This window comes from Hemitrygon akajei, chromosome 7, assembly GCF_048418815.1.
Source record: "Hemitrygon akajei chromosome 7, sHemAka1.3, whole genome shotgun sequence".
NCBI lineage: Eukaryota > Metazoa > Chordata > Chondrichthyes > Myliobatiformes > Dasyatidae > Hemitrygon > Hemitrygon akajei.
This window is the reverse complement of record NC_133130.1, coordinates 32,149,012-32,169,758: the sequence shown is the minus strand read 5'-3', so window position 1 is coordinate 32,169,758 and position 20,747 is coordinate 32,149,012. Positions and strand designations below refer to the sequence as shown.

The 20,747-nt window shown below is 41.2% G+C and overlaps 1 protein-coding gene across 1 annotated transcript in view; it reads left to right on the top strand.

Moving 5' to 3' along the window:
- The window catches only part of opn3 (opsin 3), a 39,969-nt gene extending 20,359 nt beyond the window's left edge, over positions 1 to 19,610 (top strand). The window contains exons 2-4 of the mRNA XM_073050150.1: positions 11,569 to 11,888; positions 16,053 to 16,304; positions 17,979 to 19,610. Of these exons, the coding sequence (XP_072906251.1) occupies positions 11,569 to 11,888; positions 16,053 to 16,304; positions 17,979 to 18,260 (854 nt within the window). The 3' untranslated portion in view covers positions 18,261 to 19,610. The remainder of the gene's footprint in view (positions 1 to 11,568; positions 11,889 to 16,052; positions 16,305 to 17,978) is intronic.
- The last annotated feature ends 1,137 nt before the right edge of the window (positions 19,611 to 20,747 follow it).

Genomic DNA, 20,747 nt, shown 5'->3' with positions numbered 1-20,747 from the left:
ACTATAGTGAACTTCCTTTGATTTAATTCTATTTGTTTAATTTGTTCCTGTGAATGTTATTTCTAATGCTATGTACCTGTGCTGCTGTAGTTACTTTTCATCATACTTGCAATTTCACCTTTGACTACATTCTATCTTCCCCATTTCTAAATGCCATACACAAGCCTTATTGTCAGCCTTGTTTTCAATCTCACCTTCCAACCTTTCAGCTGGCACTAAATTAACTTGACTGTGAAATATTTTGGACAATGCAGTGACAGGAAAATAGAAATACTACCCAGTGGTTCCGAACTTCATCTAGACAAAATTCTTTGTTTGATTCTGGTGGACAAATGAAATCTGCTCTCGTCATCCAGTTGGAATCTGATGGGAATTTTGAATGAAACGGAGCGGTGACAGCTCTCAGTCGGTGCAGTGACTGGCACAGATTTTTCACCAGACTAATTGTGCTTCTGAAAGCTTGAATATCTTTTTCTTTTTGCATGATAATTATCAATTCCAGTTTGAACTCAGGCCTGTGTGTTATCTAAGACTCTGGTGAAACTGCTAGCGTTTGCTGCTTGAGGGTGATAAAATTGCACAACCCTTGTTATGCAATGAATGTTTGCCATGTTAAACCCTTGGGGCTTCTCTATTTAATGAGGCATACTGGAAGGATTTGGAGCTACAATACGGTGCAAAGGTTCAAGGTACATACTGTATATAAAGCTAAGGTACCTAAGATCTTTGAACAGTTCTGTGGTCATTTTCTGCTTTGCACTGTACTTCTGACACAAAAACAAATTTCGTGAGGTGTGAGCGATAAACTTGATTCTGATCTGCATCTCTGTTGTGGACTGGTTGGGAAGGGAGAAAGGAATCATGATTGGGGGGTAAGTAAGGGAGAGGGGAGGGAGCAGGAAGAATCAGACATTCTATAATGATCAATAAACCAATTGTTTGGAATCAAATGACCTTCCCTGGTGTCTCAGGGCCGTGTGTATCTGCACCGTACCAAACCTCACCCCGGCACTCCTTCTCTGCCCCTTCCGTGACACTCTACCCTTGCCAGTCCCAGCATCTTCTGCTCCCACCAGTCTTAAACTTGCTCTCTGCTTCACATTGACAAAAGCATACTGTGCAAAAGCCTTGGACACCCCAGCTAAATATCCGCTTAAGACAGTACTGTATATACTGGTGAAGATGTTTCAGTTGAATGTGGAAGGAAAGTATGTTTGCACATCTTTGGAATAAACTTGGCAGAAATACATAATTGTGTCCATGGGAGGACCTTGCAGGGTCGGTCAGCATTTGGTGCAAGTTTCCTCTTGTTTTGCTGCCTATCTTTGGGTTGCTGGTACTTGATTGTACATCTATGAGAAGTTATTCATAGCCTGCACTCAATTTAGTGCAGCATTGGGCTTCTAGTATGTAGGGATGAAACGCCAGTTTTAATTTAAACATTCTTTATATGAAAAGATGAGAGAAGGCTCTTTATTTTTTTTAAACTTTAGAGGAAGAGTCAGTAGTGTCTGAACTGTTGATGTATTCTTGTCTGGGATGCTAGGGGGAGCTGTTGCACCAAATTTGTATGGAGTGCAAGTTGTAATTGCTGGCGGTACACATTCAAAACTTTGTCCCTCTGTGCACCGTCCTGACGATGTTTTAACCTTGTGAAACACGTTGAAATTTTCAAATTTCCAATGCTGTGCTTAACTTGCTGCACCCATAAAATGATGCCGAGAACATTTTAGCTGTGTAACCAAATCTGACACAATACAACACAGGAACAGACTGTTCAGCCCACGGTGCTGTGCCAAACCAATTCAGTCGGTAATTAAATAGCTAACTAATCTTTTGTGCCTACACAACGTCCATATTCTTGTATTTTCTTTACATTCATGTGCCCGTCCAAATGTCTTTTTAAAAATTGGATGTTTCTACCTCCTACCACCCCCGCAGGCAGTGCATTGCAGGCACCCACCACTCTGTGTATATACAAACAAATAAACTTGCCCCTCAATCTCTTTGAAATTACCCCCGCTCACCTTAAATGCATGCCCTCCGGTATTAGACTTTACAACCATTGGGTCGGGGGAGTGGGGGGATGCAGAGATGCTGTCTGTCTACTCTATCTATTCCTCTGGTATTTTTGTACACCTCTATCAGATCTCCTCTCAGCCTTTGCCATGCTAGAAAAGGCCCAAGTTTGTCCAATCTCTTGTACCCTCTAATCCAGGCAATATCCTCGTACTCTTCTGCACTCCCTCCAAAGCCTTGATATTCTTCCTATAATGGGGGGACCAAAACTTTGTGTATGGAGTTCTCATGGAGAATTAATATTTGGATTAATGATACAAACACAATTTACTACAAATGTAAGCAGAAGCCATTGAAAATGCCCAGCTGATAGAACTACATCTATATGGATTAAATAAGGTAATTGAGATTTCTGACCTTTCAGAACTGGAGAAAAGATTTGGTGTAATGAGTTTCTTCAAAGTCAGTGGCAGGGGTGCTGATCTTGCTGTATTTCTAATGAGGACACCTTGAAAGTTGTGAAGTGTTTAATAGTTTCCACAAAAATTCAGCAATTTCTAATCATCACTGTTGCTCCTGGACAGCAGATTTTGGTGCTGATTTTTGCTGTTTAAATCTAGAACATGGACCCTTCCAGCTCTATCATTCAGTACAACTGTCTCTGAATTGATACCTATTCTCATTTCTCTTGATGGCTTTTGTACCAGAAATCTATCAATTTAAATTTGACAATTTAGCTTTCGTTGCTCTGTCATACAGAATTTCACAGGTTGATAAACTGCTTATTGAAGTAGCTTCTCATCTTGTTAGCTTCAGAAGTTTGGCCCGTATCCTAAGACAGTAATATCTTGTCTTTGAATCCCAGGAAGAAGAAATGAACACCACCCCCCTGCTCCCACATCTAGATTTTCCAGCCCAGTTGTCATTTACCTCTCCATTAGATCCAGAGGATGGTGAATCAGTGGAATTCATTGCAACAGAAGGCAGTGGAGGCCAAGTTGTTGGAAATATTGTAAAGTGGAGGTTAACAAAATCCTCAAAGGTAACAGAGAGAAGGCAGGAGAATGGGGCTATGAGGAAAATAAATCAGCCATGATCAGATGGCAGAGCAGACTCAATAGGCCAAATGTCCTAATTCTTCTCCCCTTTCTCGTGGTCTTAGTTTGACTGGACTTGTCTTTCATATTCTAAAATTAATGAGCACAACCTCAAGAGGGAAGCCAGACTATCAGAATCAGATTTAATATCACTGGCTTTTTTTAAAAAATGAAATGTGTTGTTTTGTGGCAGCAATAAACTGCAGTACATATTAATTTAGAACATAGAACCTACAATGTTGTGCTGAACCTGCTAAAAAGCAAATCAAGAACACCTAACACTAATCCCTCCTACCTGCATATCCCTTGCATCTGCGCCTATCTAAACCCGTCTTAAAGCCTCTAATGTATTTGTCACTATCACCATACCAGGCAGCGCATTCCAGGCATCCTCTACTGAGTTTTAAATAAAACTTGCCCCTCACATCCCATTTGAACCTACCCACCCCCCCTCACCATTAATGCATGCCTTCTGGTATTCGACCTTTGAACCCTAGGAAACAGATTATCCAAAAACACGAGAAAATCTGCAGATGCTGGAAATCCAAAGCAACGCACTCAATGCTGGAGGAACTCAGCAGGTTAAGCAGCATCAATGGAAAAGAGTAAACAGTCGACGTTTTGGGCCGAGACGCTCCATCAGGAGAGGAGAAAGAGATGAGAAGTCAAAGTAAGAAGGTGGGAGGAGGGGAAGAAGAAATACAAGGTGGTAGGTGATGGATCAAGTAGAGCTGGAAAGTTCCTCCAGCATTTTGTGAGAGATACTCTGTCGACTATCTATGTGAATCGGTCAGAACTCCCCTTGGGCTCTGGAGTACCAGAGAAAACTAAGTCTATCCACCGTCTTGTGACAGCACGTGCCGTCTAAACCAGTCAGCATCCTGGCAAAACTCCTCGCTGTCTCCAAAGCCTCAACATCCTATAGTGGGGTGACCAGAATGGCACACAATACTCCAGATGTGATCTAACCAGAATGTTATAAATTTGCAACATAACCTCCCGACTTTTGAACTCAATGTTTCGACTAACAAAAGCAAGTGTTCCATAAGCGGCCTTAACCACCTGTGTCACCACTTTCAAGGAGCTATGAACCAAGATCTCTTGACTCAGCAACACTGTGAAGAATCTTGCCCTTAACAGTATACTGTGTCCTTGCATTTGCCCTACTGAGGTACAACACCTCACATTCTCCGGGTTAAACTCCACTGCCATTTCTCAGCCCATATCTGCAACCGGTCTATATCATGCTGTATTCTTTGCCAGTCTTCTTCACTATCCTCAACTCTACCAATCTTGGTATCATCCACAAATTTATTAACCCACCCATCTACTTTTTCATTCAGTTCATTTATGTACATCACAAACAGCAGGTCTCAGCGCAGATCCCTGCAGAACTTCTTTAATTACAGATATCAGCTCGAATTCAGTAAGTCCCTACAACCAATACCCTCTGTCTTCTGTGTGCAAGCCTGTTCTGAATCCAAACAGCCAATTCACTGGAGATCCCGTGCATCTTAGTCTTCTGGATTAGCCTTCCACGAGAGACTTTATCAAATGCCTTACTAAAATACATGTAAACGACATCCACCGCCCTACCCTCGTCAATTTCTCTTGTCACCTTATCAAAAAAAAAAATGCGACCAACTTGGTAGGGCATGACCAGGCACGCACAAAGCAATGCTGCCTCTCCCGAATTAAAAGGTTCAAAGGTTTAATTTAATGTCAGAGAAATGTATACAATATGCATCCTGAAATGCTTTTCCTTCGTGAAGCATCCACGAAAACAGAGAAGTGCCCCAAAGAATGAACAACAGTTAAACATGAGAACCCCAAAGTCTCCCCCCCCCCCCCAGCTTCCCCCTCCTGTGTGTAAGCGGCAGAAAGGCAACAGTACCCCTCTCCCCCACCGGCAAAAGATGCGCCTGCTACCAAGCACAAGCGTGAGCTAAGTGACAGCAAAAACACGGACCTTGCAGTTACCCCAAAGACTATCGCATTTCATCTGGCATTCGACAAACCACAGGTTCTCTCTCTCCCTAGTGTGAAAGAAGGAGGTGTCCTCCATTTTTTACAGCAAGTGGGAGACATAACAACAACCCGCTGGTTTATGGTGTTATAAAATCTGTTCTGTTGCTTTTTATGAACCCTGTGCCTGAAGATCGCAAAGATCTCGGGTCTTCAGGCCCACAGCGAAAGATTTTCTGGCCTCCCCGCAACATACGGGTCTCCTGCCATGTCACCGACCCTGGATCCGCCCGTCTCCAGAGCCCCGAGATCTTAGGCTTCCAAATACTAGGCCGCTTCTCAGGCCGAACCCTTGGCCGGTCCTGAAACCCCAAGAACGGGTCCTATTCCCACAAAGAACCGAAGTCAACATGTAACTCCAGGTCTGGGTCTTCTAAGGAATCCTGAAAGGGCAAAAAAGATATTCAAGATGGAAATAAAGCTGTTTCCAAAGATGCAAGCAAAGGAGTTGTCGTTTTGTGCCATCTTAACTCTGCCTCCAACTCCAAAGGTCATGGATTTCTTATCCCTTGGAATTTTCTGCAGCTGCTTCTCTGCCAATGACATGAGACTCACTGGTCTATAGTTCCCAGTACTTTCCCTTGTTCCTTCTTAACTAGAGGTACAACATTAGCTACTCACCAGCCCTCTGGGACATCACTTGTGGCTAGAGAGGACATGAGATACTGGTCAAGGCTGCAACAGTCTTATCTCTTTCCTCCTTCAATAACCTGGGGTAAATCCCATCAGGCCCTGGGAACTTATCCACCTTAATGTTCATTAGGGGCCCCAAAACTTCCTCCTCGACCTCTAAATGCCCTAATGTATTTATACAGTCACAACTGAGCTCCTTGTCCTTCATAATCTTTTCCTTGGTAAATACTGAAGTGAAGTACTCAGTAAATATCTCTCTCACATTCTCTGCTTCCAAGCAAATGTTATCCCCTTTATCCTTGAGTGGTACCACCCTCTCCCTAGTTATCCTCCTACTCTAGAGGTATGCATAGAATGCCTTGGGATTCGCCTTAATCCTACTTGCCAAGGACTTCTCATGGCCCTTCCTGGCTTTCATAATTCCCTCCTTTAGTTCTCTTCTGGCTTCTTTGTACTCCTCATGTGCTTCATTTGACCCTGACTTCTTAAGTTTTACATGGTTCTCCTTTTCCTTGACCAAATTCATCACCTCTCTGGACATCCAATTTTCTCACATCTTTCCACCCACATCCTTCCTCCTAACAGGAACATACCTTTCTTGTGCTCCATGCACTGTACCGCTGACACAAAAACAATCTTTAAACACCCTCCACATGTCTGATGTGGACTTGCCAGAAAAAAAAAAGTGTTCCCAATTAATGCTTCTTGGATCCTGCCTAATACCCTCCTCCAATTTAAAACTCTCACAAGGACCGTACCTATCCTTCCTTGTCCGTTGCTATGCTGAAAGCCAAGGAGTTGTGGTCACTGTTCACCCACTGAAAATGCAGTCACCTGGCCAAGCTCATCACCCAACACCAGGTTCAGTACTGCCCCCTCCTCTGGTTGGACCATCCACATATTGACTTAAGAAACCTTCTTGGATACACTTAATAAATTGTCCCATCTAAACCCCTTACACTAAGAAGGTCCCAGGTTATATTAGGGAATTTGAAATCCTCCATGACAACAATACTATTATTTTTATGCATTTCTTTAAGTTGATCACATGTTTCTCAATGGCTGAGAATGGGTTCAGGACTAGTACAGGTCACCCCTTCCCCAGAAAAGATTCCACTGATCCAAGAACTTGAAACCCTGTCCCCTGCACCATCTCCACAGCCACCCATTCATCCAAGCTATCACCTCATTCCTCTCTGTTCCTCTGTCTGCAGTACAATTCCATCAGTGTGATTGCATCCTTTCTATTCCTGAGTTCCACCCAAATGGACTCGGTGTCTGACCCCTCCATTATGTGTCCCCTGAGTGCAACTGTGACATTGTCCCTGATTAGTAGTACACGTGTGCACACACACCTCTCTCTTTTCTAAAGCTTTGGAAGCCTGGTATAGTAATCACCCACTATCCCATTCTCAACCATGTTTCAGTAATGGCTACAACATTGTAGTTCCATGTACTGACCCACACTCTAAATTCAAAACCCTTACCAATAATACTCCTAGCATTAAAATATACACTCTTCAAACTATCCTACCCATCATACCTGTTGTTTCAATGTTTTTTCCTTCTGAAAATCTAAGTAAATGACATCCATGACCTCTCTTTTTTCCGCCCTCAGAGAAACCATGCTGACATTGACTTACTTTATCATTACTCAAACTACCTACGTCTCAATATCACCAAGACCAAGGAGATGGTGGTGGACTTTAGGAGATCTAGGCCTCATATGGAGCCAGTGATCATTAATGGAGAATGTGTGGAGCAGGTTAAGACCTACAAGTATCTGGGAGTACAGTTAGACGAGAAGCTAGACTGGACTGCCAACACAGATGCCTTGTGCAGGAAGGCACAGAGTCGACTGTACTTCCTAAGAAGGTTGGCGTCATTCAATGTCTGTAGTGAGATGCTGAAGATGTTCTATAGGTCAGTTGTGGAGAGCGCCCTCTTCTTTGTGGTGGTGTGTTGGGGAGGAAGCATTAAGAAGAGGGACGCCTCACGTCTTAATAAGCTGGTAAGGAAGGCGGGCTCTGTCGTGGGCAAAGTACTGGAGGGTTTAACATCGGTAGCTGAGCGAAGGGCGCTGAGTAGGCTACGGTCAATTATGGATAACTCTGAACATCCTCTACATAGCACCATCCAGAGATAGAGAAGCAGTTTCAGCGACAGGTTACTATCGATGCAATGCTCCTCAGACAGGATGAAGAGGTCAATACTCCCCAATGCCATTAGGCTTTACAATTCAACCGCCAGGACTTAAGAACTTTTTAAAAGCTATTATTAATGCTTTTTGAGATAGTGATTTAGATGCATATCATATTTTTTTACTGAGTTAAGTATAGTATGTAATTAGTTTTGCTACAACAAGTGTATGGGACATTGGAAAAAAGTTGAATTTCCCCATGGGGATGAATAAAGTATCTATCTATCTATCTACTCTCCAAGTATCCTGAAACTTCATCCTTAAAAATAGGCTCAACACTTTCCCAACCACTGATGTTAGGCTAGCTGACCTATAATTTGTTCTTGCAACACCACTCAACCAGCTGATCGCTATCCCTCCTGTATGCCTCCTTGTCTCCATCTGAAATTCTGCCAACAGTCATTGTCATTGACAAATTTCTCAATGGTGTTTGAGCTGTGTCTTGCCGCAGAGCAGTGGGTTAAGCGCACATCCTTGACGTGCACCAGTGCTGATTGTCAGTGAGGTGGAGATTCTGTTTCCGATCTGCACTGACTGTGGCAAAGAAGTTGCATAGGGAGATTCAGAGACTCAGATTTTGAAGGTTGTTGATTCAAACTGAGGGTATGATTGTGCCGTACACTGAGCTGTAATCAATAAGCTGCGGCCTGGTGTAGGTACTGCTATTGTCCATCAGAGTGTGCTGTCTCCCGACTGATGATCGTCTGTGCTTGGCTAACATTGGCCTGAAGTGGAATGTGCACTGTGATGAGTTAACCATAAAGCTTATTCCACCTTCTCCACCTATTAAAACACTGCGCTGTCCTATCTTTACGGTGAATCGTGTAGCTATCGGGCAGTGGCACTGTATCAGAAATGGTGGGAGTGAGTGACATTTCCATGAAGCAAAGTACACAGCAATCCCTGATGACTTTCTGGTACTTCGGTCTTGAAGTGTTATGCCCTCATGTGCTAGATTGTTATTTTACTTTTTATAAACTAGATGGAAGAAAGTGTAAGAAATTCAGATCCAATAATTTGCTTGAAATTGATCTCCCTCTACACAAGGAGCTGGAGTAGGCTACCCATCCTCACAAGCCTGCTTGTCATTCAGCAAGGCCACATCTCAATTCCTCTGTGTTAGATCTCAATAGCTTTCAATCCCTCAAAGTTAATCTACATCCACTTTAGTAGCTAGCTTCTACCATTCTGTGGGGTGGAGCAGTCCAGAAATTCAAAACCTTCCAGAAGAAATGAATGCTACCTTAACTCTCTACTTGAGTTCCATGGGGGGGGGGGGGGAAGAATCTCAATATCTACCCAGTCATACCCTCTAGGTTTCTATACGATCATTCTTCATTCTTCTAAACTTTAGACAGTTCAGACTCAACCTGATTGTTAGGCAATCTTCACATCCCACAGATGGGCCTGGTGAATCTCCAGTGTAACTCGTGTTCTCAGTATTTTTATTTGCACTGTCTCTTTTGTGGACATTGGATGTTCTTTGATCTTTGTTTATCATTATTTTTGTAAAATTCTATCGTAGTTTTTATTTTCATGCAACTATCAACAGTAAAATGAATCTCAATGTAGTGCATTGTAACGTGTACCTACTTCGATAATAAATTTACTTTGAAATTTGCTTCTATGTCAAAACTTTGCACAGTACCCTGGTGCAATTGTAATGGAATATCCCCATTTTTAAAGTCAAACCTGTTTGTAATAAAAGTTGATGTGCTTTTTACCCTCTTAACTACTTGCTGTATCTGCCTGCTAACTTCAGTATTTCATGCATAAGAACACCAAGATCATTCTGTACCTCACTCACTTCTGGTCTTGTATTGAACTGCCACAGAGGCAGCTGTATATGGTAACAAGACAAAGAATGGTTGCAAAGTAGTTATGGTTATAGAAGTGGATCTCCTACTTAGATTAAGTGATGCAATGGAGGTGCGGGGGGAGGTAGATGAACAGCAATGTGCAGCAAATGATTTTATAAAATGACAGGGTTGAACTTGTATGCAAAGGATCTGAGCTCACTGTCATGAACTGTGAGGCCTTTTGCTCAATTCTGCTTTTAGTAATTGACCATATCCAAATTCAATAACCTTTTTAAGGGGAACTAACTCAAATACTGACTAAATATTCCAGGATGGCAAATTCCTACCCCAGAACTTGAGGCTTAGTTTCAAGATGTTAAATTAAAGCCAAACATTGCGTGTCTGTCCTCTGGGTTACACAATTTGGCCTTTCTATCATCATCTGACTTGAATGCCTTTGCATCCATGATGAATTTTCTAGGAACTGTCAATTTGATCGCTTTTCTAAGCAGAAGATGGCTGTGTGTTTCTGGAATGGTAGTTCCAAGATACGATTTACAATTTTAATAAAAGTCTATTATTTCATAATTGCAAAGAAGACTCAAGTTGAATGAACTCTTCTCAGTGTCAATTTTAACTGACGTTTCAGTGACAATCTTCATCAGGGATGATGCCTTGACGCATCTAGTCCAGTTGCATATATTTCCCCCATTGCTCGTCCCTCCTGATTGGTTGAGGACTAACTAATCAGATTCCGCTGCCCCACCTTGTTTGCAATTGAATTCCAGTTCTTACTTAGAGTGAGATCTTCACTGTTGTTAAAATTCTTTTTCTCTAGTTTTATTTCAATGGCTTGTTTCCAAGGCGGTCCCAAAACCCATTGGCACGGCACAGTAGTTTTGTGACACCTACGGCCATTGCAAATGCAGTGTTCTGCTGATGATTTCTCTTGGTGACCCAAACAGAAACACCTCCTGTGCTCCTTGATGCGGGTTTCCACCGTGCGTCCTGTCTGGCCAATAAATGCTGCTCCACATTCACAGGAATGCCATTCAACCTGTATCCCAGGTAATCTTTCACCTGCATAAGCTTGGATTTGAGCTTACAGGTTTTTGGATGGTATTAACCCGGTATTTCTTCAGGATCCTGGAGATCCTTCCAGAAACTGTGGAAATATAGGAAAGATGAGCAGTAGTGATGGGTTCCTCATCGTTGCTAGGTTTCCTGGTTTATCCGTTTGGGTTCCCGGAGAAGTCACCAGTAACAGAAAATTGCATTCACAATGGCCATAGCTTTGACTCCAAAGACAAAAGCTACTGTCCGCATCAGTAGGTTTTGGGACCGCCTGGTGAAGAAAGCCATTGAAATAAAACTAGAGAAGAAGAATTTTAACGAAGATGAAGGTCTTATTCCAAGTAAGAACTGGAATATGATTGTAAACCAGGTGGGACAGTGGAAACCTGATTGGTTAGTCCTCGTCCAATCAGAAGGGACGGACCACAGGGGTATATAGAGTATCCCCTGGAATAGACATGTCAAGACCTTATCTGTGATGAAGAAGGAAGAGTTTGTCATGGAAATATCAGTTAAAATCAATACATGTACCCAGCAGGAAGCCAGAGGAGTTTATTCGTCATATTCGCTGGGAAAGCGCTAGATCCTCCAAGACTCATAAGTCCCACAGTGCAAATAACAATTGAGAAGAGATGTTAGTTATTGAGAAGAGGTGTTAGTTACTGTTAAGTTTATCTCCTGTGAAAAGAATTTAATGTATCCATTTCATTAAACTTCACAGGAATTTCATCAATAATATCACTGACTGTCTTGGCATATGAGCGCTTCCTCCGGATGGTGAATGCGACAGCAGTTGATTTCTCCTGGGCTTGGCGGGCCATCACCTACATCTGGCTTTACTCACTGGCCTGGAGCGGAGCGCCATTAATTGGCTGGAACAGATATACTCTGGAGTTGCATAGACTAGGCTGCTCAGTGAACTGGGATGCGAGAAACCCCAGTGACACCTCATTTATCCTCTTTTTATTCCTGGGATGCCTGCTTGTCCCTCTAGGTGTCATAACTTACTGTTATGGGAATATTTTGTATACTTTAAGAATGGTAAGTAGAACTGAAGGCCAAAGTACTGTTGCATCTGTTTAATTTCTGAAGCTTAGGGAGTCAGGAATGATGAGCAGTCTTAATTCCAAGATTTCAATTTATTTTGGAGTACAAACATACAAATACTAAGCAAACTGAAGAGCTCAGAAACAATGCTAAGGATTGTAAGACAAAGGAATAAAGATAGTGCTTCTGAAAAATCTCTTTTATAGATAAGATAAAGAAAATTCCTTGGATAACAATATTAGTTAATAGGCTACATAATTAAAACAATTTTGCATCATGTGGGTATTGTGCTAATACTTGGCCAGTGAAAAATGAGAAAGGTGAAAAACATAATTTAGCTGCTATACCGCTTTCTGCCAGTGAGTGTGAAAATGAGTTTGCTTTTAAAAAAGTACAAATCTTATAAAAAGTATTCTTAGAAGTGGTTTCCAAACAGTAAGGGGACATACTATGTGAACTCTGCAAATTGTCTGAACACAGTTTCAACCAGCTTTAACAGCCTTCTGCCTTGGAGAAAATGTGTGTTATGGGAACATCTCAAACATTACCTCACGATACAGTGATTTCAAGTATGGGGAGAAGAGGCCTTATACCTTTCTATGAAAGTTGATGCATTCCCAGCTAGATTTTTGAACATATTTCCTGCCTGCTACCTTTGGACTTTATAAAGCTACATGGTGCCTAGAAAGCTGTGTCCAAAACTAAGGCCATTTATGACTTATCCAGATGGGACATTTGACCATCCCCTTCATCCTTCCTCATATCATCTGCTCTCAATCATCTTGTTTTGGATTCTCACCTTAATCAGAAGATTCCAAATATGTCTGCACTGAATAAATCATTACTGGGATTGATTCGGAATTATTGTTTTGCAAGACACTTTACATCTTGGTGTCTGAAATGCCTACATGATTCTCCTCATAAGAAAAAAAAGACATAATCAAAAATTCTACCCTGCTTTCCTTCCATCTCGTTTGTGTAATATGAATAGTATCAGGGTTGCTATCATTTATTTGATTTTCATGTTTCCCTTTTAATATTTATGAAATTAACTTTACAAGTTATCCATGGGGAGAATGTTATAAACACCCAAAAAGAGTGGAACATTAATTATCCCTCCACCCCTCTCACTCAGTCTGAGTTGAGAAGGAGACAGTTGACCAGGGTCTAGGACGTAGGTTGCTGCTTATGTACTGAGGCTGGTGATTTTAAATTTAACATATCTGCAATTTCAATCTTGGCCATGAAGAGTATGTAAACCAGGCAGCTCATGCAAATGAGTCCTCCTAACCAACATTTATAGACTTCTCCATACTTGAGCCTGCCAATTGGGTGTCTTCGCACTGTGATTCTTGTCTACCTTTCGTATTTAAAAAAAAAAACAATGTATCCTGTTTAAGAGGAAAGACTTGGATTTTCCTGTCTGTAAACTTGTCAATCTGTATTCTGGAATATTTATATAAAACCAACATCCCCCCCCCCCCCCAACCCTGCTTTTTCTACAATTTGCATGCTGTTTGTTGAGAAGGTCCACATTCTCTGACAGTGTGTGATGCTGCTGCACAAACTGGCTGGACCAGTTTAAAGCCATTACAAATATTCTATGGTGAGAAATAAACAGTTGACTTTTCAGGCTGAGACCCTTCATCAGAACTGGAAAAGGGGGCAGAAGCCAAAATAAGGTCAGGGAGAGGAATGAGTACAAGATAGAAAGTGATAGATGTGAAGCCAGGTGGGGGAAGGAGGATGAAGTGAGAAGCTAGGAGTTCCGCTAGCATTTTGTATGTGTTGCTCTTGATTTCCAGTATCTGCAGAATTTCCTGTGTTTATGATTAACAAGTATTCAATCTGTTATTAGCTCTGTAGTTAAACCAAAAAAAATCATTTTGAGCCACTGTCTCTTACAGCAGAATGGCTTCTATTTTGTCAGATCTGTGGTGGACAGGTTTAAAGAGATTATAAATTATGATTTACAAACATTTCAACTGTCCAGATGTTTTTGAAAATGTAACGCTTTTAATAATCCTGCTTGAGCTCTCAGGTCTTCTGTCAGTCTCTTAAATTTAATTACTGTAACTAAAAAGAAAATTGTCAGGTCAGCTTTTTAAAATACATTCCTAAACTGTGGAAATCATTACCTAATTCTATAAGGAATGCAGACTCCAGCTCAAAAGCGATTTATTTAACCTTGTTTTCAATGAACATTTTGTCTTTTTAAATTTATACTTTATCACATTGTTTGTATGAAAAGTGCTCTATAAATAAATTGTTATTAGATTTTAATGAAGGTAAGTATATTGTCAGCTTGTCTACATGTATTAACTACTTGTGTAATCACTGTGAAAGTTTCCCTGCAGGCAATTCCTTGAAATGGGAATAGACAGTACGTGCAGGAGTAGGCCATTCGGCCCTTCTAGCCAGCACCGCCATTCACTGTGATCATGGCTGATCATACACAATCAGTACCCCGTTCCTGCCCTCTCCCCATATCCCTTGATCCCTCTATCTATAAGAGCTCTATCTAACTCTCTCTTGAAAGCATCCAGAGACTTGGCCTCCACTGCCTTTTGGGGCAGAGCATTCCACATATCCACCACTCTCTGGGTGAAAAAGTTTTTCCGCATCTCTGTTCTAAATGGCCTACCCCTTATTCTTAAACTGTGGCCTCTAGTTCTGGACTCACCCATCAGCAGGATCATGCTTCCTGCCTCCAGCGTGTCCAATCCCTTAATAATCTTATATGTTTCAATCAGATCCCCTCTCATCCTTCTAAATTCCAGTGTATACAAGCCCAGTCGCTCCAATCTTTCAACATATGACAGTCCTGCCATTCCGCGAATTAACCTTGTGAACCTACGCTGCACTCCCTCAATAGCAAGAATGTCCTTCCTCAAATTTGGAGACCAAAACTGCACACAATACTCCAGGTGGGGTCTCACCAGGGCCCTGTACAGCTGCAGAAGGACCTCTTTACTCCTATACTCAATTCCTCTTGTTATAAAGGCCAGCATGCCATTAGCTTTCTTCACTGCCTGTTGTACCTGCATGCTTGCTTTCATTGACTGATGTACAAGAACACCTAGATCTTGTTGTACTTCCCCTTTTCCTAACTTAACTCCATTTAGATAGTAATCTGCCTTGCTGTTCTTGCCACCAAAGTGGATAACCTCACATTTATCCACATTAAACTGCATCTGCCATACATTTGCCCACTCACCCAACCTGTCCAAGTCACCCTGCATTCTCATAACATCCTCCTGACATTTCACACTGCCACCCAGCTTTATGTCATCAGCAAATTTGCTAATGTTACTTTTAATCCCTTCATCTAAATCATTAATGTATGTCGTAAACAGCTGCGGTCCCAGCACCGAACCTTACTGGTCACAGCCTGCCATTCCAAAAGGGACCCGTTAATCGCTACTCTTTGTTTCCTGTCAGCCAGCCAATTTTCAATCCATGTCAGTACTCTGCCCCCAATATCATGTGCCCTAATTTTGCCCACTAAGCTCCTATGTGGGACTTTATCAAAAGCTTTCTGGAAGTCCAGGTACACTACATCCACTGGCTCTCCCTTGGCCATTTTCATAGTTACATCCTCAAAAAAACTCCAGAAGATTAGTCAAGCATGATTTTCCCTTCATAAATCCATGCTGACTCGGACTGATCCTTCTACTGCTATCCAATAATTTGGACTGTTTATTAAAACTTCACTGGTTAGCAGGTCTCTTTTATCAGGTGGTGAGAGAGGTGGGCATCAGGGGCAGGGGGATTCTCTCTATGAAATTGAGCTGTTTTGCCCATGATTGATTTGCATTCTGATTTGATCCGGGATCACTCAACTGGAATTGACTCTGGAATGTCTCTCTGTAATCTTGTATCAGGGAAAGAGGAATTAGCCAGCTGTTGCACAATTTGATTAACACTCTTTTTCTCTCTTGTCCCTCTTGTGGCCGTGTCCAGTGATGACCCCAGTACGTGTGCACAATAAAATCCAGGGTCAGGCTCTATACTGGGACTTGAAAGCTTATGAAGAGCCTAGTGAGTTGGACTCCGGCATGAGTCAGGACCTTCCTGATAAGCAGAAGCAAATCCCAAGGAAGCATAATTGCCTGATTGATCTTTTAAATTTATGACTTGCCTTTTATGTTTACGCAGCTTCGAAACATTCAAGACCTTCAGATGGCCCGATTTGCAAGGATCTTGACATACGAGAAGAATATGTCAAAGATGTGCTTCTTCATGATCTCTGTGGCCTTCTCTTGTTTGCTGCCATATGCTGTGACGTCCTTTATGGTGGTTTATGGTTACACTGATGTAATTACCCCCTCTGTAACCATCATAGTTTCTCTTCTTGCCAAATCAAGCACAACATCTAATCCCATCATTTATACTTTAATGAGCAGAAAGGTATGTTGCAATACTTATCACGTTTTTTAAATAGAAGTAACATGTAATTTTGCATTTCTCAATTCAGCGAGGCTGTAAATATTTGTGATATGAATGTGGAGGTTCCTCCTCTTTGACCTGATAACTTGACTGTTTTTAACTGGAGAGATCAGTTAAGGAATTGAGGTTCTTGTGCTTTCCTGTCCTCTGCCCCACCTCCCCAATACGTAAATGAAGAATTAAGCCCCTCCTGGTATACGGCTCAAAACAGTTCAGATTCTATTTATTTGACCTTGGACGTTAGTAAGAAGTTCAAACAGAATTATAGGTAAGTTTTTCTTTGAGTGAGGTCCATACATGTTATATTCCCAATGGTATTTTCTAGAAAATCATTAATAATGGGATTTCTATTGGATTTCCACCCGTTGAACTGGCTTGCCATATGCCATAATGGTCAAGTATGCCTGGCCTTCATTTAAACATGTCATTTATCAATCTTTTTTATTGAGTTTCAAATAGCTAAACATAACAATGATAATGATACAAAGAGATGGGGATTACATTAATAACGGTTAACGTATACAGAAATAGACTCCGAGTAACATGTGTAATCTAAGCCTCCCAATCTCTAAATAACTAAACATGAGAAAGTTCCAAAGAAAAAAATATTTTTACAAAAGAAAAATAAATCCCCCTAAACTAACAAATAAAAAAACAACAAAATAAAAACAAAAGCTGGGCTGCCATATTTCATCGGTTAAAATCGTTATTTGTCATTAACTCCACTCCTCTATACTCGAACAAAAAATTATTGACAAGGATTCAGAAACGGTCAGCTTACATCATATGAAAATGTTGAATAAATGGTCTCCAAGTTTCTTCAAATTTAACCAAAGGGTCGATAGTGCCACTCCTAATTTTTTCCAAATTTAAATATGTTATAGTTTGGGAAAACCATTGAAATGTAGTAGGGGGAATAGAATTTTTCCATTTAAATAAAATGAATCTTCTGGCTTTGAATGTAACAAATGCAATCATTAAACATGTCCTGTGCAGAGCAAAATCTTGTTTCCTTGTCAGTGAGTGTAAGTGTTGATGCCTAGTTTAGCATCTTGACATGTACCCTAACTGCCCTTCAGCTCTGGTAGCTTACTAGGACAGTACAGGAGGTCATTAAAAGTGGAGATTGATAGTTTACAGAGCAGGCCATCAATCCACTGGGTCCATTCTTGCTTCCAGCAGAACAGTCCCATTTATTCTCTCATCAGCTCTCCTTTTAATTCTTGCTACTTGCATACACTAAGGTAATTTACAGTGGCCAACTAGCTTACCAACAACACTTTTTGGGATGCAGGCAGAAGTCAAAGCATCTTTGGCCATGGGTTGAATGTGCAGTTAGCACCCAAGGTCATGGTCAAACCTTAGTACCTGGAGCTATGAGGGAGCAGCACAAACTGCAGAGCCTCACTTGTTGCTCTGTTGCATTTAGGCCATGCCAGACCAGAACAATAAACCTTCTGAGTACAATGATCCAGTCTAAATTTGTCTCATTAACAGAGTGTAACTTCCCTGTCAGTTGGGTGGTATTAGTCCATATCTTTGAGTTTCCAAATGAGTAATCTTGACAAAATGCTCTTGTGTGAACTATTAATGAATGACAAAGTGAAACTGGTATTTCTGTGATCATTTCAACAGTATCGATGGTGCCTAAAGCAGTTCCTTTGCTCTCGCATTATGAGGATCAAGTGGGCAATTAAGGATCGCACTGTTAGAGTCAGAAGTGAAAAGCCAATCAAACCTATTGTCATTTCTGAAAAGGCTGCGGACAGACCAAAAAAGAGAGTGACTTTTAGTTCATCTTCGATAATATTCATCATAGCAAATGATGAAACTCAGGATATTGGTAGTACTGCTGAACTCAATGCTACAAACCCAAATGTTGTTCAGGTGAGGCCTCTGAGATCAGAAAGAGCATGAAGAGGAAAACTGTATTTTGCCATGATATGGGAGAATTGTTTGTGCCATGGTTCCTATTAGACTGAGACATTGCACCACCACGATTCCTGCAGCACCTTGCACTTGAGCCTTTAGGAAAATTGATATTAAACTGTTATTTATAATTTTAGCAGTTTGTGTTTTATTTATAAACATAGTCAAATTTTAAATGTTACAGGACATTTAGTCAGATTTAATATCACTGGCATATATTGTGAAATTTGTTAACTTTATGGCAGCAGTACAATGAAATACATGACAAATAGGGAAAAATTGAGTTGCATTAAGTATATGTATGTCTTTTAAATAGTTAAGTTAAAATACATAGTGCAAAAACAGAAATAAAGTAGTGAAGTAGTGTTCATGGGTTCAATATCCATTCAGAAATCAGAAGGCAGAGAGGAAGAGGCTGTCCCTCAATTGCTGAATGTGTGGCTTCAGTCCTTGGTTCCTCCTTCCCGATGATACAGTGTGAAGAGGGTGTGTCCTGGCTGGTGGGGATCCTTAATGATAGACACTGCCTTCCTAAAGCACCGTCCCTCAAAGATGTCTTGGGTACCTGGGGGCTAGTACCCATGATAGAACTGATTACAGCTTTCTGCAACTTATTTCGATCTTGTGCTGTAGCACCCCCCCTCCCCCACACCCCTCCCCCATAACAGACATGGTACAGCCAGTCAGAATGCTCTTGCCGGTACATTTGTAGAAACTTGAGTGTTTTAGTTGACAAACCAAAGCTCAAACTCCTAATGAGATATAGCCACTGTCTTGAAGTAAGTATTAATCAAAAGTTCAGTCCCAGAAATTAAAATGGAGAATTTGTAATTGGAGATGGGGGTGATTGCCCTTACAGAAGCTGTACAATGAAATTAAAGGTTCTGTTAAGAATTTTTAAACTCTTTACAGGTTAATTAATTGCAAGTTGCTAAGCACTGCTTTGTAACTGCTTTTCACTGCTATTGTTACGGTTTCTCTGTAGCAGCAGATATGACTAGAGATAGTGGGGGGCTTGGAATGTGCACCATCCAATGAGAGGTGTGTTGTTCCTCTTGTGTGTCTGAGAGCAGGTGTTCAGGGGCTTTTAGTTGGCGGGAGATAAAGGGAGAAGACACAAGTAGAGAGAGTTGGTAGACCACAGGACGGAGTGGACTTGGAGCGAGTGTCCATGAGTCAACAATGCTTGGAGGTCGATGGGGAATGAATGGACGGAAAACCGTGAGCTGTAACATGCACAATAGACTCTGTCATTAAAAAGTGCCCTTTTTCTTTTCATTTTCTTTTACTAACCCTACAGCCAGATTAAGAACTATAAAGCTCAATTGTTTAATTGCATATGGTGTACTGTGTGATATTTTCTGCTATGGATTCATAACCGGGCAACACATCACACAGCATCCACACAGACAAGATTTCTCAGTGTGGCTGGGCTGGAGGCTGTCTTCCCCTAGAATGCTACCAAACCTAATGGTTGTTGAATCATGATGAAAGCATGCAGGAAAAAGTCAATATCTACATAAGATCAGAAGAACTGACTTAATGCATCAAATTATTTTATATTACTAGCTCTATCAACATAAGTAGATGGGGGTTACTGCAGAAATGGGTACTTCAGCCTATGGAGCTTTCAACGTGCTCTGTAACTCCACAGGAGTTTATCAGACACACTTAACAGTGCTGAAGTGTTGTGTGCTTAACTGTTTAGTATTTAACTTTTATGTAAAGTAAACGGTGCACTTTGAACAGGAGAAAAGTTTCCACTTAGCGCAAAGCAAGTAGCAAATTACGGTATGTTTACATCCTTCCAGATTATGTGCTTGTACAGTACATGGTACATTATAGGAAGTACATGTATTTAGACCCATGAGGTTGCACTGACATTTTAATCTACCCTAAGGTCAATCTAACCTTTGTCTCCTACATAAACCTACCATTTTTTTTAATCATCCATGTGCCAGAGTTTAAGTGCCCTGATGTAATTGCCTCAATCACCACCTCTGGCAGTGCGTTCCATTCATCCACCACCCTGTAAAGAACATACCTCTGACACCATCACTCCCCCAAACTTTCTTCTAATCACCTTAAAATTATGCCCCCTTGTATTAACTATTTCTACCCTGGGAGAAAAGTCTCTGGCTGTCCACTCTTTCTACATCTCTTATGAATTTTGTATATCTCTATCAGTCACCTCTCATCATCCTTTGCTCCAAACAGAAGTCCAAGCTTGCTCAACCATCTTCATAAGATGTGTCCTTTAGTCCAGGCGGCATCCTGGTAAATCTTATAAGCACTCTCTCTAAAGCTTCCACATCATTGCTATAATGACACAAGCAGAACTGAACAAAATATTCCAAGTGTTGTCTAACCGTTGTGTTACAGAACTCCAATATTATTTCGCGACTCGTGATCGAAATCCCCCAACTCATGAATGACAACACACCATTCTGGCTAAAGAAATTCCTACTAGTCTCC